This window comes from Anopheles coluzzii, chromosome X, assembly GCF_943734685.1.
Source record: "Anopheles coluzzii chromosome X, AcolN3, whole genome shotgun sequence".
Lineage (NCBI taxonomy): Eukaryota > Metazoa > Arthropoda > Insecta > Diptera > Culicidae > Anopheles > Anopheles coluzzii.
This window is the reverse complement of record NC_064669.1, coordinates 13,914,836-13,940,998: the sequence shown is the minus strand read 5'-3', so window position 1 is coordinate 13,940,998 and position 26,163 is coordinate 13,914,836. Positions and strand designations below refer to the sequence as shown.

At 45.3% G+C, this 26,163-nt stretch overlaps 1 protein-coding gene across 3 annotated transcripts; it reads left to right on the top strand.

Moving 5' to 3' along the window:
- The first annotated feature begins 1,939 nt into the window (after positions 1-1,939).
- LOC120961111 (myosin heavy chain 95F) lies at positions 1,940-26,163 on the top strand. Of its 3 annotated transcripts, XM_040384821.2 has the most exons (14): positions 1,941-2,820; positions 12,881-12,985; positions 14,310-14,569; positions 14,649-14,778; positions 14,868-15,857; positions 15,948-16,112; positions 17,815-18,038; positions 18,142-18,781; positions 18,962-19,424; positions 20,046-20,136; positions 20,287-20,426; positions 22,251-22,298; positions 23,559-23,797; positions 23,892-26,163. In XM_040384821.2, the coding sequence occupies exons 3-14, from the start codon at positions 14,312-14,314 to the stop codon at positions 24,281-24,283; spliced, it is 3,780 nt and encodes a 1,259-aa protein (XP_040240755.1). In that variant the 5' UTR covers positions 1,941-2,820; positions 12,881-12,985; positions 14,310-14,311; the 3' UTR covers positions 24,284-26,163. The 3 variants fall into 3 exon arrangements, with proteins under 3 accessions (XP_040240814.1, XP_040240755.1, XP_040240874.1); XM_040384880.2 differs by lacking the exon at positions 12,881-12,985 and having other exon boundaries at positions 1,940-2,820; XM_040384940.2 differs by lacking the exon at positions 22,251-22,298 and having other exon boundaries at positions 1,942-2,820.

The window sequence follows — 26,163 nt, the reverse complement described above, 5'->3', positions numbered from 1 at the left end:
GTAAAAGCAAGGTGGAATGTATAATGAGGTGTACCCAAGTGCCACAAATCCACTAAACGACCACTAAACGGCTTCTAAACGACTCAAGCACTCTACCTAAACGGAATATAGAAAGACTTCGTTTAGCAGACGGCAAACGACTCATGCATTCTAAAAATAGCAAAAAAGCTGGTGGCGCCATCTGTTGGTAGGATACCCCAACCAGTTGAGCTTCATCGCTTGGAGGAGAGCTTTCTCATTTCCTCTGTACTGTTGTATGGTTTCGCATTGAAGTTATGCATCGCTAGAACTAGAACGGCGATAAGATTGTTTAAATACTAAACTCCAATGGAAACCACCAGCACTGAAGCAAGTGAGATTTGAGTAATGGTCGTTGGTGTTGATACCCACGTATTTGACCACACGACCATTCATATAGATTTTTGCTCGGAAAGTTAGAAGGCTATATAGGTCATGATAAGATGAAACTTGCCGAAACACATTGCAAGAAAAGGATAGCAATATAATAATCAGTTTTAATACGCCATCTATTGATCAAACCAATGAAGCTGTGGAGCTTTTATTTTTTTTCTATGGATATTCAATTTTCCAGTCGTTTAAGCTTAATCTGTGGCGCTTGGGTAGTTATAGCGCTTTTGGCGATCCCCCCCCCCCCCCCCTGGGCTCCGATTTTGACAGATGGTTTTCCGCTTGTATATGTATTGATGGATTGTTTACGTTTTGCATGGTCAATATTTGGTGGAGATCAATTTGGGTGAATATTTTAGTTTATTAGAACACAGCCCGTAATTTAAAAAGGATTTTTTTCTTCGAGAACTTGAAGCGTTCGCCAAAAGCGGAAAACTAACTGTCAGTTTTCTTCGTCGATTCTTCTTCCACCTAGCTGTCAAAACGGGCTTATAACTTGACCTGATATCTTTACGGTCCTTGGTCAACGGCTACTTTTCCGAACTGTCATATCCATACATTTTTCAGCAGGCGGAATTCCGCGGCTGCGAAATTCCGGTCCGTGTATTTTCGGCCTGATATTATTTTGGTAGCCAATGACAGGATTAAATTTTAGCTTAAGTTATCTTAAGGTGATACAGCAGCTAGTATGCATTCATATTTCAATCATTATTAGGCTGGAAATAGACGAACCGAGATCGTCGCGGTACCGCGAAATTCGCGCCTTGTTTATAACAGTTGTATAACAGTAGAGCTGTCAAATCATCCGCGCCTCCAATCGCGCCTGCTGTTTCGCAGAGATACCCAACTTCGGTATTGCTGAGATTTTCGCGGTAGCGCGAACCGATTATTTTTACTTTTTCTGGCGGATTTATGTGAAAACTCGTGTCGAGAAATGAGTTTTGTATTTTATTTTGCATACACTATGTGAAATAAATAATTTGATTCGCAAATTGATAGAAAAATATTTCTTCTTGGCACATTCAATCGTCACCAGCCCTCGGATGGTTCCATACACGAACCGCGATTATCTCGCCTATCTGTCAGATTTTATAACATAATTGACAGCTCAAGTCATACGCGATTTTCGCGGTACCGCGATGGTCTCGGTTCGTCTATTTCCAGCCTTAGGCCGAAAATACACGGACCGGAATTTCGCGGCCGCGGAATTCCGCCTGCTGTCAAACCCATATACAAAATGTCAACGGCAACTTTCCCGAACTGTCATATCCATACATTTTTCAGCAAGCGGAATTCCGCGGCCGCGAAATTCTGGTCCGTGTATTTTCGGCCTTATATTAAAATACAACAGCGCACGTTAAAAAAATCAAACATCACCGACAACCGTTAAGATTTTCAAAACATGAATCAAGAAAATGGCCGCGCCTGCTAGAGCTGTCAGCAGGTACGCGGCTGGCCCAGCCTGCCGGTGCTGACGGCGCTGTCACCCAGCTGTCACTTGGCACGTTAGAAAGGGCTGGGAGGGGGAATGCCTTCGTGGAAAGTTTTCACTGGCTTACTCGCCGTCCCGTTCATTCGTACGTTTCGTCTTCCGGAGGTTGGACGCGTGCGTGTCTCCTCATCGCGGTGTCTCCCGCAGCGGCAACTGTGGTGCTGGTGCTGGCCATATAATTGTGCCCCTTTCTTATTTGTTGGTGGAAAACACGGCTTCCATCGTCCGTGAAGTATGTGAAGTAGCAGCCCCGACACACAAACACATATACGGAGCACGGAGCGAAACAGCTGCTGTATTTTGCTTTCATCTGTCCGGTTTTTGGTGCACCGGAGGGCGGCGGGGAGGGAGAAGAAGAACCGCGAAGGAAAACAAGAAAACGGAGTGATTTCTGTGCCGTTCTGTTGTGTTTTGGGTTTTTTTTTTGTTGCTTGCGTGTGTGTGTGTGTGTGGTAGTGGGCAAGTAGGTGGTGTCGTGTGACGCGTTCCGGCTTCCAGGGGTGTTCTTCCTGCTGCCCCTGCCGGTACCGATTCCTGCCGTGGTTCGAGTTTTTCCGAAAACTGCGCCAGCCTCGTAGGGCTTCCCACCTCGAAGGCCGGGCTGCCATCGACCCCGCATTCTGTGTCTGTCCACTGCACACCACCCCACTTCGAGCCATTTTCCATCAATCAACCGCCAACACACAACACGTACACAGCTATACAGCGAGCACCACGCACACACGCACAGCCGGGCCCACACAGGGCTGGTTGCATTTCCACCGGGCCCAGGCAGGGCCTCCCCCCACATCCGCCCGGGTGCTGCGCTGCATGACTAAACTGGCTTCGGCGAGAGAACGGTACGGCTGCAAGTGTGTGTGTGTGTGTGTACTGGAACCGATAGTGGAACGGGAAACCGGCCGATTCGTCCCGATAAGAAGGTAAGCGAAGCAATTGCCGTGTCAAGTAGCACATATGATCATAAAAGTAATGCCCTATTTTCCCGAAATCCGCCCGCCATCAACCCATCCCGCTCTTTACAACCGTTTTTATGCTCTCCATGACAGGGTTTGCTGTATGCGTATGTGTGTGTGTGTGTGTGTGTGTGTGTGTGTGTATATATGCTTTTGTATGAGTGTTCCCCCTATTCCCCCGGGATTGGGGTAGCTTTTGATTGTCTGACTTTTCATTCATTTCAGTTTTCATCTTTTTAAAACCACTACACACACACAAACACACACATATATGCCCATCGTATCGCACCATTGCTGAAGAGACAACCGGGGAGGGGGAAAGCGGTTGGAAGAAGCAGCAGTGCAAACGAGAGATGCATTATCTCCCATTCCGTTCCCCACACCCAACTCTCCGGATGGGTGGGTGGTTGTTGAAGCGGAAGGGTGGAGGTGGTAGGCGGATTGAAGAAACCCTTTTCGAGTGGCGCCCCTTCTTCGGCCGCATGGAGACCTGAGACACCTGAGGGGGGGGGGGGGGGGGGAACGGCAACCCTTCAAAGAAAGACGGTCGATTTCCTTCGACGGCGGGCCCGGCGGGTAATGTTCTAGAGTCGTCGATGGTGCATATGTGTGTGTGTGTGTGGTTCCCGTAAATTGAAGTGGGACACTATAGAGGCACTTCATCCACACTAGTGATGGGAACAATGAAGTTCTCGTCGGAATCGATTCCGGCCAGCTCCGAAGTTTTCTGGAATCTATTCCGGACGGTAGGTCCGGAATCAGTTTCCGAAGTTGATTCCGGAATTGACTCCGGAATTGGTTCCGGGATCGTCTCCGGAATTAACTTCGACACTGGCTCCGGCTCGGTTTGGGCATCCTCATACACTGTTTTCCGGCTCAGTTGTCAATGCGAACAGCATTATTCAAAACTTGTAAGATGTAATTCAACAGCTGTCATTATTTGTGAACAAAACCTCGCGCTATTGTTGAATGATGCCGTTCGCATTATAAACTTAGCCGGAAAACAATGTAAGAACAGACGATTGGATCCAATGATAATTAATGATATTTGAGAACGATCCAGTCTCATGGAGATTCCTGGACTGATTTCGCTTCTGAAACTTCTTCAGACTGATGGACTAATTTTCATTTCGGAGTTAATTCCAATTTTGGAGTCAATTCTGATTCCGTTACCGAAGCAAATTTCGATTCCCAGGTCGATTCCGGACTGGAATCGATTCCGGAGCTAACTCCGGAACTCGTAATCGGTTCCACAGTCATCTCCGGAATCAGCTTCGGAGTAAATCCCGGAATCAGATTCGGAATCCGAATCGATTCCAGCATCATAATCGGCTCCGGAATTGATTCCAAACACGGAATCGGAACCATGTAGGTCCGATTCCGAGCTCCCACCACTATATCCCACACCAAAGTCCTCATACACACACACACACCAACTCCCGGTAATCGGAAAGTCAAGTGGCAAAGTGGTACGTACGATCGCTTCCCAAACCACCTGCCCACCCACCGCGCCGCTGGTGGGCAGCAGGGGTGAAAGGAGTAGGAAACAGCCGACTGGGGTTGACACTTCTGCGGACTGGCCAACATCACATCATCATCATCATCATCATCACCACCACGTTCGTCATACAGATTGTACCGTGTGCGCTTCCTTATCGCGGAATCGCGAAATACTACCGAACGATCGGTCGGCGGGAAAGGAAGGGTGGGACGGTTGATAAGGACAAACGGACTCAAGGAGGGGCCCTTACACACCTGCCCGCCTTGATAGATAAGCGCTAAAAGAGAGCGACTCAGAGCGACGAAGGTGAAGAACTGGAGAACCGGGAAGAAGCACCCGGCGATGGTCTTGCGATGGGGAGTTTTTACGACCGCAAATTATTGCTGTTCAAAGCAAATTGTTACATTTCAAGCCAAATTGTCTGGTACATTGTCGGGAGTTTTAGCACTTTCGCGAGACGTTTTTATGTTCAGTTGCTCCCACATAAATAGGCATACGGGGCGCATGAAATCTAGACGTCCGGCAAGACTAATGCTCCCGAGCTCATTGTCACAAAATCCACGTAAACTGTTGGGAAATATTTTTAGCAAAAACCCGAAGCTTGTATCGGCCTGTATAGGCTAACACTGATTTTTATTTGATCAAACCACAGTTCAGACTTGTCTCGACGCTGAGTTGAACGTTGCTATGGAAGAAAGGTTTACCTCGTAATTAAACTACTGTATTTTATGGGTGTACAACGACCCCGTTTGAGGTCCAAAATGACCAAAATCAGGTTAAGCGGGTCGTTAAACACGAGTAATAATTTCTCTATTACATCTGAGAAATTAATATATATAGCATTCTTTGATACTATACAAAAATAGTTTGGTGTATGAGTATCTACAAAGATAATTCTGCAAAAAGCGAAGGAAATGCATAAGAAAAGAAAAGTAGTTTGGTAACTGAGGAAACAATTCATCGCTCAAACAAAGAAACGTTCTTTGAATTGGTGATTCAAATTCATAAAAAAACCACTTAAGCCTCAAACATTCAAACACTAAACTTGCTCAGAAAATACCAAAAGAACTTGAAGGTAAACTGAACTGAACCCTTTGTACTTGTACTAGAAACGGCAGCAAAGGTAAACAAATTTGATCTCAAACAGATTGGTAGTCAGTGCTGCATAAGGACATGAGCATCACGTGACGATCACCAACGAAAACAGTGAACATATCCGTGGTAGCTTTATGGTCATTGCTGATCCTCAGTGAACGTACGGCAAGCGAGTGCTTGAGACCAACGCGATACCCTGACTGACAAGCTGAGCTTAATGCCGTCTGCAAGCTTAATCATGACTTTGCCATCGCTATGAACAGTGCTGCCAAATGCCACCGTTTCACTGACCAACACTCATAAGTGAAGCGAAGCTCAAATCGGCTCACGCACACAACTGAGACGATCAGGGGTGAGACTCAAACTGTTGGTGGACCAATCACATGCTTGGTGACATTTGTTGTAGCACTCAACTCCTGTTCACTCACTTGGTCATGACGTTTTCTCCCTTGATAATCAGTGGCGCATACTTGGCGAGAGGTCCCAAACAACAAAATGAGCGTGCTGTATCGCTCTGTGTGCTTCGATGATCTGTTGAGTTGAATGATAAAGCATTTGAGCCAAAAAGAATATATGATATTTTGAAGAACTGAGCACAATTTAAAAAAAGTCATGACAAAGTGACTGACCAAGCGTTGATCGAAGTACACGTATTGGTAACATAAACATGTATTGGTCACACCAATTGGTTTTGAGTATCACCTCTGATCATCACAATTCAGTACGTGACAAATATTTTGTTTCAGTCAGAATTATGACATTGACAGTGACCAACGTGTAGTATTCACAACTATAAAGAAGACAAAGATTTAAAGGCATAAACGCGATATTTTAAACACGAAAATAAAAGCGATAGCTCGATTGAATTTGATTAGAATAGATTATTTGTTTGGATTGTCCATTTAAAAATGCTTATTTTTGGCTTACGGTTCAATTCTTTCAGCATATTTTCGTACCTCCGAGTGTTCTGGAAATTTAGGCGACTTTCATGTCTTGATTGATTTTATCTACCAGACTTCTTACACGATAAGCATATTAAAAAAAAGCAATCGATTCAAATTGCTCGACTGGACGCGAATCCAGTAAAAGAATAGAATCAGCCCTAATATCGGATACAGTTAGAAGCAAAACTGGTTCACTTTGCTATTTCTGTACACCTTTTTCATTTGCAAGTCAACCCTTTCTGATGAGACTTACCCAACACACACTCATCTATGTTATCAAAACTGTCTGCTTGAATTTATATTGTCCAAACCAAAAAGCAGCTTTATTTATTTGTTTCTTTCTTTCTTTCTTGTGTTTGTATGTTAGTAAACCTCGCCAAAAAAAAGTCTCGTTTTGAGGTCGGGCGATATGTGGAGATCGGTTACTTTTTCAGCCGACCTGTACGTTATTATTTACTTTGTTCAAAACACCCATCAAGCCGAAACAATGTTTGCTTGAAGTGCAAAATATTATTACTATTTGTGTTAAATTCCCTGTAAAGGTACGGGGTGCCGAAGTCGCCCGGGACCCACTGCTTCGGCCAACCGCGTTGCCCAACGTGTCACATTAACAAAATGAAGAAAACAAAAAACAACAAAAACGCACCATCAAATGATTACTTCCTATCTCTCGCACTGTTCGGCGGCGTTGCGCTATCGACAACTTCCAAAAGCCCAGGGCAACATCGGGAAAAATCGAAACACTTTGGGCCACCGTCCGTGCCATCGTTTCCGCCCCATCGACTGAACGCGCTCGGGTGCCGAATTGGCCGCCAAACAAAAAAAAAAAGCAAAAACCTGCTCCATGTGCCCATTTCCCTCCTGAAAATTCGGTAGAGTTTGAGGGGGGGGGGGGGGGGGGTGAAAACGGCAAGAAAACCTAGCGGTGTTTTTTGTACCGCGCACAGGCCGGTTCAGTACTTTCTTTTCTATCTTTTTTTTTTGTTATTATTTTACCCAGTTTTTTCTGCTTTTTGCTTTTAGGGAAGCCCGTTTTAAACGGGGCTCTCCATATACCGGCCGGACGAGAAGTTGAAGAATGCTGGGGCTCCTCCCCGAGATGATGATGATCGCCCCATACCGCTCTCTTCCCCATTCCAGTGTGGCTGGCTCAGAATGCGAAAGTGTGTGTGGGGGGGGGGGGGGGTGCAGAAACTGAAACGCCTAGCGGAGCTGCGTTTTTCGGTCGCTTCCGGTTCCTTTTCAGCCCGAGTGGTGGTCAGCCTTTGTTGATAAGGCAGGGCAGGCCGCCAACAGGCTCGCGGCTGCGAACATGTGATCAAGATACAGTTGGCGGCGCTGGTAGCATATCTCTTGCCTGTCAATTTTTCTTTCACGCATTACCAACGAAACCAAATAACGGCAAAACACACCACCCCACAAGAAGGGCGCGTGGTACAAGGCACACAATTTCAAAGAAACGAGATTCCTGTAACATGATTGTAACCCTTTATCTTTTGCCGAATCGACGTCATGCGCCTAGTCTGCGCTGGAAGAAAGGGCAGAGAGCGAGGGAAAGAGAAAGAAGCCGAACAGCGATAGGCAGGAAACCACGTACACACCAGGTCGGGCGCGGACACACAGCCATTGCTTACACTAATTGTTCATCGCGGCGACTGGCGGGGCCCACCGGCTCCACTAGCTTGCCCGGGGTGTGTTCACGTGGGAGTTTCGGCTTTGTTTTGTGCGGGCTGTCCCGAACAACATGCGAAACCAGGTGCAGCGCAATCATAAAACAACAGGGCTGCGGGTGGGGAATGGGCGGGAAACGGTGGCGGTGGCGATATTGTGGTTTCAAACACCAAAGTGAAGGAAGGAGGGCGGTGTAAGAACGACACAGTGAAACCTTTTTTTTACATAAAATGGGGCAATCATGAGCTCTCTGGAGAGCAACAAAAGAGAAAAAAAAAACCATACGCACACACACACACACAACCCCCAAATGTACTTACATGGGTGTCTTGTCCGCGTGCGTGTGTGTGTGTGTGTGGCTCGGGCCCATACAAATGCACATCCAAATCCGGTACGCGCACTCCTCCGGGCCTGCCAATTGTTTATTATCCTATATTGTGCCCTCCTAACCGGTGTGTGTGTGTGTGGGTATGTTATTTTTTTCTTTCTTTTTTTCGCTCCTCGCACACTCGCATTCAATTTGCCTCGACCCCCCCCCCCCCCCCTCCAATGGCTGTGCTTGGCCGCGCGCGCGCCCGCGCTCCAGCAAACCCATCCAACCGTGTCGGGGTCGGGTGGCATAAACGCGATGCAATAACAGCAGCCGACGGTTGCAACGGCCGGACGACGCGTTGGTCGATGAGCGATTGGGAGCGGGGGCAGCGTGGCAAGGAAGGTGGGAAGCATACGTGCGTCCCTCGCCACGGAGGGATGTTGCCGCTGCTGGTTGCGACTGAACTTTAACGCCATTATACCTTACGCCCCGAAATGGCAGTGGTGAGCAACTACCCGCCAGCACGTGGGAGCACACGCGCAAGAATTGACCGTTAAAAAAAAAAGCTAGTTTGAAGCTAGACCGAATTGTTTTGGCGGCTGCTAAATCAAATTAACCTGCCAAACCTATCCTACTTATACCTAAGCTTCCAATTATGGGGGCTTTTACGTTATCAGCCTGCTGTTTGGTACGGAGTTTGACAGTTCGCGACTGAAATCATATCAACACTCCGTACAAAACCAAACGCAAAACTACCCTGAGTATTTTAGCCTGAAAAATATGTAAACAAACACCAATTCCGTCGCGGGCGCGATCGGGTGAGATCATGAAGGATTGTTTTTTTTTTTTTTAGCTGAAGGATAAATATTGTATCAAGAAAGGTTAAAAATTGTTTTGTTCGACTTTTTTTAAGTTTAATAAAAGTGTTAAGGCCGGGGTACATTGGCCGTACTCGCTAGTGTAATTTTGATTTTCACTAGCGCATCCGGCGGCGGCTGGTGGAAGCATTCTGCTAAACAATTTGGAGCTGTTTCAGAAAATATATTTTATTTTCACATGTTTTTTAGTTAAACTGGGGTGAAAAAGCCTTGTAATTGATAGATACAGTGAAATCTTTTGGCGGTCCCATTGTACAGTCGTCAACTCGAACGACTCAATAACACGTCCGTCATGGGTTCAAACCTAGAATCGACCGTCCCCCCGTAGCAAGGATTGACTATCCGGCTGCGTGGTAATGATTTAAGTCTCGAAAGCCTGTATAGGCAGGCATGTCCTCGTAGGACGTTACGCCAAATAGAAGAAGTAAAATATCTCTCTAAGATGCAGTCTCTTCAAGATTAATTGTTTCTATAAGATGAACATTTTGAAGATCCCGTCATATTACATATATTTTGTGTCTCTTCAAGATGAATGTCTCCCTAAGGCAAATGTTCTTCAAGCTGCATATACGATTTTGTAGCCGAAATTCTCTAAGATGAATGTTTGGATGACAGTTCATAAAAATATTGGTCAAAGGATGCCATGTTTTTCCCGCGGTTTATGGAATACTTCATAGCAACACCTTATTTAGTTTTCTTCAGTATGAATATCTCTCTAAGCTGACGGTCCCTTAAAGATTCGTCTCAGAGAGATTTCACTGTATATATGTTGTGCACGTATCTCAGCCGTTTTCGCATAAAAACGGTGAAACAACTACTTAAATTTGAGATCCGGCACGACCATTTCCTCGATGACTACAAAAAGCTTCGGTCAGCAGCCGCCAGATGCGCTAGTGAAAATCGAAAATACACTAGCGAGTACGGCCAATGTACCCCGGCCTTAACACTGATTCCGGGACCTATTTCGATTCCGGAACCGATTCTGATTCCAGAATCTATTCCGATTCCGGAGCTGATTCTGATTACGGAACCGATTTGTATTCCGGAACCAATTTGGATTCCAGAGCCGATTCTGGTACCGGAACCAAAACGGATTTCAGTACTGAAATAGAAATCATTTTCGGAGACGAAATCGAAATCGGGTAGTTCCGATTCCGAGCTCCCATTACTAGTATGATGGACCGAGCCCTTCATTGCAGTAGGCCACTAGTTTAGTTAATAGATCTTATTGCAACTGAAGATTATAATACAGTACCTTAACTTTTTTTAATCGACCAAAAAAGAATTTGTTTTGCATTTCACATAGAATGTGGCAGTACAATTATAGGCTCTATATAGTACATCAAGCCGTGTGTAACTACTTTTTTATTATTGTTATTTGCTCTTTTCTGGGTCTTAAGGCAACAAGCAAGCCAAGATAAATCAAGATTCCAATAATCAGCCAAACTTTACCAAACTCATATAACCTGTCAGAAATACACATTTATGAAGATTCTTCAACTACCCAAACATGAATATTTATATCGTGTGAACGACTTTTGGAATAAAATGAATACATTGTCGAACATTGTTTTAGTTCAAATACACGAAATCATAGATTAGGTTATAAGCATACGTTATAATCTATATATTGATGGATATTGGACATTGATTTTGATTCGACTTACACCTTGCTTAGACACATTGTGTTGGTCCCAAATACAGTCGTATCTCGGGATCACCTATATTTTCATAATATCTTACTGATTTGTTGATTCTAAGTGGTATTTGGAAGGATATTGTTTAGTTTTTTCCGCCTTTTTTATCCTATTGATGGACGATCAATGACAATTACGTAAGAACGGCAGCACGTAGGGTATTTTCTATTCCGTATTATTATGAATAAGAGTTTCAAAAAAAACGAAAGCTGATTTAGGGTCCGCCGTCGCTAACTGGTTCCAAATGACTCACCTCAAACAGTTGAGTCTGTATACCCAAAAAAAAGCGTATGACTTATACGGAATACAGACGAACTGTATTTTTCAAAATCGAACACAACATTGTTAAAATTATTTGCGAAACAAATTACATGTTATTTACCATCACAATTTGCCACCTGATTGCGCCACAACGTTGCGAACCACTGGTGACAGAGCTACTGCTTCACTGGTTCTCGCCGTTTGGCAGTGTTGCATTGCAGCCGTATCCATATTGTAACACCTTCCCGACAGCACCGGTAATGGTAATGATGATGACGATGATGATGATGATGGCGATGATTCACCGCCCATTTGTTTGCGGTCCACAGCATCATGCTCCGCTAAAAAGATCCCTCCCGAGCATGGCCCGGCCAGAACAGCGCGCTATTACTTTTGCTTGCATGCGCAATAGGAAAATGGGTTAGTTTACGGCATTCAATTTATAGAATTAAGCCCTCACTCACACGATCTGAGCTGACACGCTTCCCCGAAGATCATTATGAGTCATGAATGTGTGTGTGTGTGTATGTGTGGCTGGAGAAATGTAAGGGGTTATATGCAGAGGGCTAATTGTGCAAAACCGGTCGAAGAGAGTCGCTGTTCCGTTCCGGGCTACGATGTTTTTTTGTGGTGCGGTTTGTGGCATTATGCCCTAATCAGGTTAGACTTACCATTGCTCCTCTTCCGCCACCATACCTTACGGTCTCTAACTCTCTCTCTCTCTCTGGTCCCCTCTTCCCTGCTTATTCACTGTAACCTTTGGATGCTTCTAGAAATGCTTGATCGATGAAGGAGCAATTTTTGGAGCATAAAGCAGTCTTTACTTTTTTTTCCCTCACTTCAGTGCCTTATCATCAATCCTAACCATCACCTTCATCACACATTGAGCGAGGGGAGAGAAATTTTCTCTTTATATTTTCGACATATTTTTTTCATATTTTTGGTGTTGCCTTTTGGCCCCCTTCTCTTTCTATTAAATTGCATACGTGTGTGTTTGTGTGTGTGTGTTGGTGCGCCGCGTGTGATAATAGATCGAGCGCGCAATCCCTCGCCCAGTCCAGCGCGATGCAAGCGCGAGCGACCAAACGCGCATGAATATTTGCCCCATTCACAGGTGTGCAAGGGTTGCACACCCTCCCACCCCTCCCGCTATTTGTGGCAGTGTGGAGCACAATCTACAGGCTTGTTGGGTGAGATGTTATAGGGGTAGGGGGGGTTGTACGGTTTGAAAGAGAAAATGAGGAAAGAAGCGTAACCAATATCGGAAAAGTATGCTCATTTCCCTTAAAAGCGAATGCTTCCGTGTATATGTGTGTGAGCTTAAAGTTTGTTTGTGGTAAGCTTTTTTGTTGTTGTGGTTTGGGGGGAGTGTGGTGGAGGCGGGCTGTGGACTTTTTTTTTGTGTAAACGTGTTTTCACTTCCGCAAAACCCGCAACAAAGCAAGCAAACGACCTCTCGGGAGCGACCGAGGGGGATGATTGGGGGTATCGCTTGTGAAAGGGAGAGGAGGCGGGGGTGCATGTGGGGAAACTGTATGTTCCAGTTTTCCGCCACCGTTTGAATCAAGTTTTAATTTCAAATGTGTGATTTCTCTTTTTTCCTCCCTGTCCGCCGTGTACCGGGTCGTCGCCGTCGTCGTCGCCGTCGTCCTCATCCGCATTTGTAGTGCCCACCGCCCCCCAAAAGCGACCGGGGAGATAGTAGCTACAGTTCAACAGTGACTAAACAGGCAGCTGCCCAACTGGTCCGCCCAACAAGCGTGCAGTTGCAAGTAAGTAGTGTGTGACCTTTACTGCGAGTCTTGCTTGCAGTAGCTGGCTACATACAGCAACAGAAAATCACAAACATTCCAATTAGAAATTGAAAATTGATGGTCAGGTCGTATCTTTAAAGCTGAACTAATAATTATAAAAAAAATATTTGAAAAAAAATAGAGAGCTTTCCATAATAATAGAAGTAGATTATTTGGTAAATGAAATGAGCAAAGCACATTAATAGAACAAACCAATGTAAAAAAAAAACAAAACGTGACAGAAGACATACAGGGGTTTCCAAGTCAGGTTCGAATGTAAACGTTTTCATTCACCACGTGCCAGATGTTAATCCACATCATTCTGATATTTCATTTCCATCATCATAATTTTTAATTTCTTCAGCATGATTTTCAACACTTTAACGTTCAATTGGTGATGAGATCTGGTGAAAAAAAAACGATGGCAACAAACAGTTGAACCGTTGAAAATCATGCTGAAGAAATTAAAAATTATTACAGGGTTTTCCCAGTAATATTCGAATATGCACATCAATACAGGGTTTTCCAATTCACTTTCGACTGTAAACATTGTTATTCACCGCGTGCAAAATGTTATTCCACATGAGTCTGACATTTCATATCCATCATTATAATTTTTATTTTCTTCAGTATGATTTTCAACACATCTCAAGCTGGATTGAGTTTGACAGTGCTTTGTGATGTGTTGAAAATCATGTGTAAAAACTTTAATTTCATTGCCCAGCAAATACACCATTTGACAGCCGTTGAAAAACATCTTGGGAGCGGTGAATAACATAAACGTATAGTATCTAGACACCTACGAAAGAGACTGAGCAACAGTATTACTCAAAATGGTTAACAGACAACTTAACAGAAGAAGAAGAGGAAAAAGAAAAAAAACAGAAGAAGAGGAGGCGGTGAATAATTATGTGCACATTCGAAAGTGACTTGCAAAACCCTGTAAAGTTTCAGTTCTTACACATGATTTCAAAACATCACAAAACTCCAGCTTGAGACGTGTGGTGAAAATCATGCTGAAAAAATTAAAAATTATGATGATGGAAATGAATTGTCAGATTTATATGGATTAACATCTTGCATGCAGTGAAAAAGGTTTACATTCGAAACTGACTTGGAAAACCCCGTAAGCTTAAACGAGCAAAGAGTTACATTTCAAATTCTTTATAAAACATAAATGGCTATTATATTGTTAAACTAGGATGCTTTTGAAGTAGTTTTAACATTTGTAAACCCCAAAAAAAGAGAAAGAAAAAGTAGTAGAATACGTAATTTTCTAAAATGGTTTGGTTGCCTTTTCCAGAGATGCTGGACTCACAGCTGGTGTGGGCCCGCGACATACAGGATGGCTACATACAGGGGCGCATCACCGAGATCGGTGCGTCCGAGTACGACGTGCAGCCGGTCGACAGCAAGCTGCCGAAGCGAAGCTGCATCCCGGAGGACATCTTTCCTTCGTGCGAGCGGCCCTCGGACAACGATGACAACTGCGAGCTGATGTTTCTGAACGAGGCCACACTGCTGGACAACATCCGGAACCGCTACTACAAGGACAAGATCTATGTAAGTGCGCTGATGCTTACTTCTTACTTGCAACAGAGATTAATATTGTTTTTTTTCTTCTCGTTTAACTTCCGTACAGACCTATGTGGCGAACATTCTGATCGCGGTCAATCCGTACAAGGAAATACCGGACCTGTACTCGACGGCCACGCTGAAGCGTTACAGCGGCAAATCGATCGGTGAACTGCCGCCGCACGTGTACGCAATCGGTAAGGGCGTGTGTCTTTCGCTGTTCACATTGGCCTGTCCGCACTCACGCTTCGTTTGTTTCGTTTCTTTTTTTTTTGCTTTTGCCCAGCCGACAAAGCGATTCGCGATATGCGCGTGCTGAAGATGTCGCAGTCGATCATCGTGTCCGGCGAGTCGGGCGCGGGCAAGACGGAAAGCACCAAGTATCTGCTCAAGTTCCTGTGCGACTCGGTCGCGGCGGCCGGCCCGATCGAGCAGAAGATACTGGACGCGAACCCGATCCTGGAGGCGTTCGGCAACGCGAAGACGACGCGCAACAACAACAGCTCGCGGTTCGGCAAGTTCATCGAGGTGCACTACGACAAGCGGTGCCAGGTGGTGGGCGGCCACATCTCCCACTACCTGCTGGAGAAGAGCCGCATCTGCACGCAGAGCCCGGACGAGCGGAACTACCATGTGTTCTATCTGCTGTGTGCCGGCGCCCCGCCCGCCCTGCGCGAGCGGCTGGCCCTCACCAAACCGGACGACTACCGGTATCTGTGCGGGTGCACGCAGTACTTTACGCACCCGCACACCGAGTCGCGCATACCGGCCGGGCACAAGTCGCGCGTGCACGCGGCCAAGGGCCCGCTGAAGGACCCGATCCTGGACGACTACGAGGACTTCCGGCAGCTTGACGAGGCACTGGGCCGGCTCGGGCTGAGCGAGGCGGAGCGGACGCAGATCTACTCGCTGGTGGCGGCCGTCCTGCACCTCGGCAACATCCGGTTCGAGGAAAACCCGGAAGACTCGAACGGGGGCTGCCGCATCACGCAGGAATCGCAACCGTCGCTGAACGTGACCGCCCGGCTGATCGGGGTCGACCCGTCCGAGCTGCGGCAGGCGCTGATGTCGCGCGTGATGAAGAGCAAGGGCGGCGGCATCAAGGGCACGGTCATCATGGTGATGCTGAAGGTGTACGAGGCGAACAATGCGCGGGACGCGCTCGCGAAAGCGCTCTACTCGAAGCTGTTCGACCACATCGTGTCGCTGATCAACCAGAACATCCCGTTCCAGGCGTCCAGCTACTACATCGGCGTGCTCGATATTGCCGGCTTCGGTACGGCCTGAACCCGCCTGTCCGTGTTTTTGTTTTCTTTGCAGTTTAAATGATTTTCCCGGGGTTTTTCTTTTTCTTTCCTTCCAACAGAATATTTCACGGTCAACTCGTTCGAGCAGTTCTGCATCAACTACTGTAACGAGAAGCTGCAGAAGTTCTTCGACGACAACATTCTGGCGGCCGAACAGGTGCTGTACGCACGCGAAGGTCTCAACGTGCCGGAAATTAAGTACACCGACAATCAGGACATCATAGGTACGTACTGGGGACGATGGTTGAGGGCGCGATGATTGTCATGGATATGATTTAACTAATGTAAATTAAATTGTTAATACCTCTCTAAATATTCCACATTACTCGAGAAAATGAGGATTTCCAATCTTTTAACTCGGAACATTGCAAATACCGTAGAACCATACATAACGTGTTTATCCATTCCAGTGACTCACTCGCTATGTGGGAGGCTTTTTGTCATATAATTTGTATGAAAAGTGAACTTATGGGTCCATCCTAGTGTTGGGTTTCATGAATCTTTCGTTGAGATTCATTCATATGAATCTTCAGTGATAAGTGATTCGAATCTCGAGTTGAATTTTCAAAGATTCATGAATCTGTAAAGATTCACGAATCTTCAAAGATTCATGATTTTTTAAATATTCAAAAATCTCCAAAGATTCTAGAATCTGTTAAGATTCATGAATCTACTTATTCATAAACCCAATAAAATTCATATTTCTCTTGGGATTCATGATCTATGATCTGCAAAATATTGAATTTGCCCAATCCCACCTACAACTTCCCCGTTCAACGGCGTGGTGTTTTTCAAGAAGTGCCAAAAGCCTGTATAGGCTGGCATGACCACGTAGGTTGTTACGCAAAAAAGAAGAATAATAAAAAGCTCAAACTTCACAAATTTAGAAACTTACGATTCCTTGGAGTATCATAAATCCCTAGAGATTCGTAAATCTTTCTAGAAGAAACTTTTGAGATTCATAAATCTTTTGAGAATAATGAATCTTTCGAGATTCATGAATCTTTCGAGATTAATGAATCCTTCGAGATTCGTCAATCAATCTTTGCAGATTCATGAATCTTTCCAATGGGGATTCAGATTCATTGAATCATTCCAAAGATTCATTCAGATTCATGAATCTGAATCTGAATTAACCAACACTAGTCTACCCACGCAAATCTGCTGATATCAAGGGCGTACATGTAACCGAAAACATGAACAATGTCTTCATAATAGTTATTGTTGGGAAGATGATGCTTGCGGAAATAAAAGGAAACAGTTTCAAGTTACCACTAGCATTGAAGAACAATTACAATGTTAAACGATATTTTATCAATTTGTGTCAAGGAAGAGCTCATTTAAACGCAAGAGCTCAAGAGAGCAACAGCTCATTTAGACATTTCCGCTAGATTTTTTATCTCAGTTAGTCATTAACAGTTGAAACATGTGTGTAAATATGCTTAAGCACGACTTAAATTTCAAAGACTACGATGAATTCATTAGCATAAAGTCTACAGCACTCGTCAATATAGATCAATACACATTTATTCATTAATTAATTACCTGGCATTAGTAATACAGTGTTTTCGGAGTCAATTTAGAATGTCAACAATATTTTGCATTGCTTGCGAGATATTTTCAAAAGCTGTCAAATATTGTATTTTCATCACAGTAATGTTTCAATTCCTCTACATGATTAACGACTGTATCATGTAACACTGTAACTGTAAATATAACACTGGAGTCGATTATTTTAAATGTAAATGTTATGCTGCAATTACAAATTTACTGTAAATGTAAATGTAACTATGTAAATGTGACTATGTAAATGTGACTATAAGCAATGTGGATGTGGATTTTTGAAGCAAATAAATAATACAAAATTAAAATTGAAAGCAGAGCAACGGTTTGATGTCGCATATCGCTTTTCCACCACCTTCACAGAGCTGATTGAATCTAAGTCGAACGGCATCTTTACGCTGCTGGACGAAGAGTCGAAGCTGCCGAGACCGTCGTACGCACACTTTACGAACGAGGTACACTCGGCCTGGAACGGCCACTACCGCCTCTCGTTCCCGAGAGCGTCCCGGCTGAAGGCGCACCGGTCGCTGCGCGACGATGAAGGATTTCTGGTGCGCCATTTTGCCGGTGCCGTGTGCTACAATACGGTAAGAATTGTGATATTTTTTTAAACCACTCTTTTCTGCCCCTTTCTCTGATGGCCACAACCCCATTTATATTTCGCCTATTTTGCCTACCTACCATCTCCAGAATCAATTCATCGAAAAGAACAACGATGCGCTGCACGCGTCCCTTGAGGGGCTGGTGCAGGAGTCGGAAAACGCGCTGCTCAACGCACTGTTCAGCGGGGGCGGCGCCGGCAAATCGCCCATGAACGTGGGCAAGCTGTCGTTCATCTCGGTCGGGTCGAAGTTCCGGTCGCAGCTGGGCGAGCTGCTGGAGAAGCTGCGCAACAACGGTACCAACTTCATCCGCTGCATCAAGCCGAACAGCCGCATGATCGATCACGAGTTCGAGGGCAGCCTGGCGCTGGCCCAGCTGAAGTACTCCGGCACCAACTCGGTGCTGGAGCTGATGGAGTACGGCTACCCGTCCCGCGTGCCGTTCAACGAGCTGTACAACATGTATAAGAGCTACCTGCCGCCGGAGCTGGCGCGGCTGGCGCCCCGCACCTTCTGCGAGGCGATGCTGATGTCGCTCAAGCTCAACTCGAACGAGTTCAAGTTCGGCATCACGAAGGTGTTCTTCCGCCCCGGCAAGTTCGTCGAGTTCGATCGCATCATGCGCTCGGACCCGGAGAACCTGCAGGCGATTGTGGCGAAGGTGAAGAAGTGGCTGATCCGCTCCCGCTGGATCAAGTCGGCGTTCGCAGCGATCTGCGTCATCAAACGTAGGCAGCCTTCCATCCCATCAGCATATGATTTGTTTATTATTATTTTTTCTATCTCTACTTTTTGCTCTTACTTTTGTGCTTTTATTTTCCTACCGGTTCATTCACCGCGTGCGTACGAACCCTAACACTTAACACATTGCATTTTTTGTTTGCCCCCATTTCCCCACCACTGTGCAGTGAAAAATCGCATCATCTTCCGGAACAAATCTGTCGTGCTGCTGCAGAAAACGATCCGCGGCTACCTGGTGCGCAAGAAGCACCAGCCCCGCTATCGGGGCATCGCCAAGATCAAGGCGGTCGAGGACAACCTGCGCAAGATGCACGCGATCGCCGAGCAGCTGAAGGCGGACCGGGACAAGATGCAGGCCAACATACGGGACGTGCAGGCGTCGCTGACCGCTGCCGTCGCAAAGATACGGGCGAACCCGTCGATCGGGGCGGCCGCCATCGACCAGCAGTACGCGGACATTATGCGCAGCATCGACACCAACATGAAGCTGATCAATGCCCGCCTGCAGGAGCAGCGCAATGCCGAGGAGCAGGAGCGGCTGAACAAGATCAAGCTCGCGCTCGAGGCAGAGCGCCGTGCGAAGGAGGAGGAAGAGCGGCGCCTCAGGGAGGAGGAAGAAAACAGGAAACGGTAAGCGAAATCTAGCCGCCTGTCACTGCTTTTGGCATGTGGTTTACAGGGTTTGCCGAGACAATTTCCAATGTCTACAGCATTTTTCATTCTTTGCGAATTGTTTGTCAACAGCTGTCAAACGGTTTTGACAATTAGTATTTGCATTGTTATTAGTATTGTTATTACAGAGTTTTCCAAGTCACTTTCGAATGTGCACATAATTATTCACCGCCTCCAAGATGTTTTTCAACAACTGTCAAATGGTGTTTTTGCTTCATAATGAAATTTCATAATTTACAAATGATTTTCAACACATCACAAAGAACTGTCAAACTCAATCCAGCGTGAGACGTGTTGAAAATCATGCTGAGGAAATTAAAAATTATAATGATGAAAATGACTTATAGGATTGATGTGGATTAACATCTTGCATGCGGTGAATAACAACGGTTATATTCGAAACTGACTTGGAAAAATCCTGTAAATTGTTATTAGTATTTGTATCATGAAAATCATCAGCTTGTGGTGAATAATGATGTTCGAATTCGAAACTGACTTGGAACCCCTGTATGTTAAAGATTCTTAGTATAAATGTAGAAAAAAATATTCATTTTTTTTTATTCCACTTTCGCCGCACAGCAAAACGGAGATCGAGGCCCGCCGCAAGGAAGAGGAAGCGAAGCGCCTCCGCCAGGAGGGTGAGGACAGGAAGGCCGCCCTCGCACTGCAGGTACTGTCATCCGCCCTCGCGTTCAATATGGCGGCCAAAGAGCTCCGGTCGCTGCTCGACCAGGAGGAGCGCGCACGGCAACTGACCGGCACGAACCGCACCGAACCACCACCGTACGCTAATCGGCACTCTGTTCTACCACCTACTCAGGCACAGCTGGAAAAGGAAGCGCAGGAGGACATACAGTACCGGCAGCAGCTGGAGCAGGAGCGTCGCGACCACGAGCTGGCCCTCCGTCTGGCGCAGGAATCGAACGGGCAGGTCGAGGACAGCCCGCCCGCACTGAGAAAGTATGCAAACCGCGATCGCCGCCGCCGCCGCCGCCACACCACCACGCTGGGTTGGAACCGGGTCCATCCACCGTGTGTGCGTGTTTGCGCGTGCGTGTGTGTGTCTGTGTGTCTTTAGCGCTAAAGCACTAACCATTTTGGTGTGGGTGGGGTGGTCCATCTTGCGCATCAATCGATTGTTCGTTTAGTTCGTTCTAACATTCGCTTCGCTCTAACAACGGCTGCTTCGGCGTGTTGCGTGTTGTTCCCTGGGTCGTATTGCTTCCGCCTAGCTCCGCTTTTTGTACATTTTATTGGTGTGGGGTAGCTGACGTTGCGGTATTTCGGGTCTGTTGGTTGGGTAAATGTGTGCTCCATTTGTATGTAACGTAGGTTCCCATCACGGCGTATCATTCGGTAGTAGATTTTGGAGAGTTTGGTGTCCACCTTCCCATGGATAACTTGTATGTAGCGTTTGCGTAGCTCTAGGAGGAACTCTAAATTGCCTGCTCCGCTATCTCTGCCTCCCTTCTCTTCACTAACCGCCGTGTAATTACCACCGTACCTTTGTCGCTCTTAACCCAACCACTATTCGTTACAATAACACACCATCTCACAATCCCCGTCAGACCTCTTTGCATCTGCAATAGTTTACCGGTTAGTATTTGGGAGTATGCAGAGCCGCTCCACTCTCCTAACCAACGTTTCGTTTCCTCTAAGGCGTTATCCATCAATTATGTAACGCAAAATTGCAAATTTTCGACACCCTCCCCCTCTGGTGTAACAAACTGTAACGTTGGAGAAACCCACCTTCCCCCTAATTACGTAACTGCTTGACCCTATCCCTCTCCAATAGCTTAGTTTATTGAACAAAATCAGGTTTTTTAAAACTTTTTTCTGGTATATTCACAATGTTTTAAATGAAGCAAAAACAAATTGCACTATATTTTATATAAAGTAAAGTTGTCCCATGCAGCAATCAAATTAAAAAGGGTTCTGATAATCGGATTCTGATAACCGTGCTGAGGGGTTTGCATTGTTCTTGCCTCACAATCATTAGAAGCGTTTTTCACCCAGCCATCTTCCTGGTCCTCGTTATATATGTCCATCTTTCCAGAAATGTTTCTTTGGCTTTAGATGTTGTATCATCATATATAAACTACGATCGAAATCGGTAATGTTTGTAAGAGAATCGGCTTCATTTTCGATGTATTTATAAAATTACGACCAGTCATAAACTCTGACGAAAAAAGCGCCTGACTGCATCAACTCCCTCTCCAATTTGTTTGAAACAATTTGTTTCAAGTTCAAGTTCATTTGAAGTTGTTCCGTCCAAATGACGGACTGTTCGGCTGCGTAGTACATAAAAAGTAGCGAGATCTTTTTGAGGCCGACATAACCGCGAAGGTTGTAAAGGCACGAAGAAGATTCCTCGTTTATTACTCATTTGTTATTCGAAACAACATCATACATTTTATTTTGCGTTACGTAACAAAAGATAAACCTCCCCCTCCCCCTCTCCCTCATGTAACAAATCGTAACGTTTGACGACACCTCCCCCCGCATATCAGCGTTACATAATTGTTGGATGACGCCTAACGACTGCATACTGTTTCTAACTCCACTACTCGGCGCCGCTCCTGCCATCTGGGTCGTATCGTATGCTCTCCTAGCTGTACGCAATAGTTTAACTCAGACACACGCACACACACACACACACCGACTCCTACACATTTATAGCTCTTCGCACCGACCCCGCCAGTACAAAAAAAACACAATCACCCGAATTTCTATTTTAACTCCGTTTTGTTTCAATGCGTTTGTTTCAACTCCCATTTTCTCCAGCGGTACGCCAGAGGTCACGCCATTGGGCAACGCAAACCGATTGATAAGGTACATTTGTAAAATACTACATTACACACACACACTCTCTCTCTCTCTCTCTATCTCACCAAAACACACACACACACACATGTGCACCTATCGTTCCCGTTTTCCTCTGTCCCGTGTTTTCCTTCCTGTCTTTCTTATTTTTTCCACTGTCTCTGTTTTTGTTTTGTGCAGAAATATTTTTCATACAGTTTTTGTATCATTTAAGTTCCATTGTTTATCTATTTTTTGTAATTTTTCTATATTCTTGTGTTATTTTTTCCACTTTGTTTTACTTATTAAGGGTTTACAATGTACGATATGGTTTTGTTTTGATTTTATTGAAATTTAATTGTGTACATTCGATTGAAGAAAACATAAAACGCTTTGTGTCTCCTATCCCATTTGGAGATGCTTTGTTGCACAGTTGTACGAAATTAATATTTTTAAGTGCAGGAGCGCTTAAATCTTTTCCGTTTCCTTTGCAAATGTGTTTCCTGTACAAAAACAAGACTGTACATACAAAAAAATATGAAAAAGCGAGTGTTTTTTGTTTGATACAGGGTTTCCCACGATTTATTGGTTGGTTCCCACGATTTATTGGTGCGTTCCCACGATTTTTTGGTCATTTCCCATAATTTTTTGGTAGCAACCCACGATTTATTGGTCGGTTCCCAAATATTATTGGTCGGTTCCCAAATATTATTGGTCGTTTCCCAAATATTATTGGTCGGTATTATATTATATTATATTTGGGAACCGACCAATAATATTTGGGAAACGACCAATAATATTTGGGAACCGACCAATAATATTTGGGAACCGACCAATAAATCGTGGGTTGCTACCAAAAAATTATGGGAAATGACCAAAAAATCGTGGGAACGCACCAATAAATCGTGGGAACCAACCAATAAATCGTGGGAAACCCTGTAAGTTGATTTTTTGTTTTTCTTTTATTTCCTTTTCATACAGCTCCTTTTTGAAAATGATTTATTTAAGATATATTTTTACGTACATACCCTAATCTAATTCATTCATCTTTTTTTAAATCCATCTCCTTTCATTTTTCTCGCTCTCTCACTATCTCTTACTTTTTTTGTCACTCCCAAAACACTACGGCATCTCTTTTTTTTTTGTCTAATTTATTGCAAAATTAAAAAAGGGTGCCGTATTGTTTCTGACCATACAATCTGTCGGCAACAAAGTAGTGAACAATTGTCACTAATATCTTTCTTTTTCACTCCTCTCCCCCCCTATTCCATGCCAATGATTTTACGCTAGATCCGAAGCGATCCGTGCACAACAGCAGCTGGTTGAGAAGCAGAAGCACGACCTGTCCAAGTGGAAGTACTCGGAGCTGCGGGACGCGATCAACACTAGCTGCGACATCGAGCTGCTCGAGGCGTGCCGCCACGAGTTCCACCGCCGGCTGAAGGTGTACCACGCCTGGAAGGCAAAGAACCGCAAGCGCACGACGATGGACGAGAACGAGCGGGCACCGCGCAGCGTCATGGAGGCCGGTAAGTGGATTGAGACGCTGTGGAGCTCTTCCCACCAGCAACCATTAACGGGGGTGGTTTTTTTTTCTCCGTTGGTGTTGTTGTCTTCTTCTAGCGGCCCGCTCGCCGCCGAGACTAACGCCGAAGCAGGAAATCGTGCCGACGGGCAGCGTGCATCGCTACTTCCGCATACCGTTCGTGCGGCCGAGCAATGGTGGCGGCCCGGCCGAGATCGGCACGGCGGCGGCCAACGCGGACGACAGCAAGCGCAGCTGGTGGTTCGCCCACTTCGACGGCCAGTACGTGGCCCGCCAGATGGAGCTGCACACGGACAAGCCACCGATACTGCTGGTGGCCGGCAAGGACGACATGCAGATGTGCGAGCTCAGCCTGGAGGAGACGGCGCTGACGCGGAAGCGCGGGGCCGAAATCCTGGAGCACGAGTTTAACCGCGAGTGGGAGCAGCACGGCGGCAAACCGTACAACCGACTGAGCGCTAGGAAGTAGTCGACGGGCGGGCGTTCGATGGACTGGCCCGGTGGGCGATTCCGGTTCCCCTGCCCCCCCAGGGCGCCGCCAACCCCATCTTGCGAGGTTCTTTTTTTTTGTTTTAGCTAAATTTAAGTCAACCCCTACACAGGTGGAGTTTGCAGAAACAACAAAGTTGCTGCACGGGCACACGGGCTGACTAATAATATGATAATCCGCCGACCCGGTCGCAGACACGTTGCGCCTAGGTTGACTTCTAAATATTCTTAATCAGTATCCTTTATTCCTTTATTCCATTCCGCCAGCATTCACTAACTTTTACTACGAAAGAATGGAGTATTATTAATATTATAGTTACTATTACACCACGGCTACTTGGCGCGCTGCCCAGGCAGAATATCAGTTTTCCCCCCCAGACCAAGCTGTGTAAATGATGTGCAACATTCTGGCCCTTAGGCGGTGCTAGAGCGTTTAAAAACAAAACGTATTTTCCCGGGCCCCCGGCATATATTTATACGCATATTATACATAAATATGTTATTGCCTGTATGCATTTTGTCTCATTCCAAGGTCCTAACAACGCCAAACCAAATGGTGCTACTGGATAAAAGAAAAAAAATCCCCAATCCGTTTCCCTCCAGGGACAAAGTGTGTGTTACAAGGAGAAGAAGAGTACCTTAGTAGCGGTTTCCACGCAAAACCCGTTGAAGCGCGACACACTTTTTGCCAATCGTAATTTTGGCATCATTTCGAAAATTGCGCAATAAACGCTCCAGTGCCAGCGTGCCTATTTACTACTTGTGTGTGTGTGTGTGTGTGGGGGGGATAGCTTTAGGTGCTCTTCTTCACCCATCACCCGGTTCAATCCCCGGGTAGGTGCGTGCGGAGTGTGTGTGTGTGTTGGTTTTGGTGCCTTTTAAAAAAAAAATCAGTAAACGATAATTATAACACCCATACAGTTAGTTAACGTTATTGGCTATTGGCAGCTGAGAATGCAGCGAAGAGATTAAACAGTATATTTGCATACACCCCTGTAGCACACCACCGGAATACCAGGCAATACCAAACGGACAGTCCCAAACACGTGGGTAGGGTGCAATGCGGTGTTGTTGTTTTTTTTTCTGTCTGGACCGAAAGCGCGCATAAACTTTGGCGTTTTGTGAGGATAATCAAAACAGAAGACTAGGAACTGCAGTAGGGCAAAAGGGTAGAGTAGAAACAAAATCGTTAATGCAGGAGAATTGAAATGAAGCAACTAAGAGAAACAACAACAACAATAACAAAAACTATAACCAATAACGTCAAACGTTTCCATCGAGACTGGTTTTTACTACTACTGCTGTTGCTGCCAGGCGCTGATGTGAACCCTTTATTATATTATTAATCTATACATATATTTACTTGGCGAAGGGAGAAGAAGATGCAGATGTGAACCAGAATGTAATAGGAGAATTTATTTTGAATGCCTATATTTAACACGGGAGAGGCAAAACGCAAAACGGCCGTGCGAAAGGCGCTTGCCGACAAAGTCTAAGATACGGAACTCTAAAAAACAAATAAACGAACCAACACTAAACAATACCGATTTAGAGCGCGAGAAGGAGTGTGCGAAAGTGATTTCCAAACCTTCCGGCGGTGGGGGTTTTATTTGTTTTTTTTTTTTGTTTGGTTTTGTGTGTGGTGTGAATGTGTGTGCAGTTTTATTTTAGTTAAAGAAGCATTGTGAAATGGTTTTTTTAGTTCTTGTGCATTTGAGTGAAGCTAATGTGAAGTCTTATTTATTTTAATGGTCTGTCTGTGTTCTAAAACGGTTATACACTAATCTATTTCAACATGTAATTCAGAACCATAATAAAGCCGACGAACAGTGGCATTGAAGAGCTCGCAAATAAGAATAA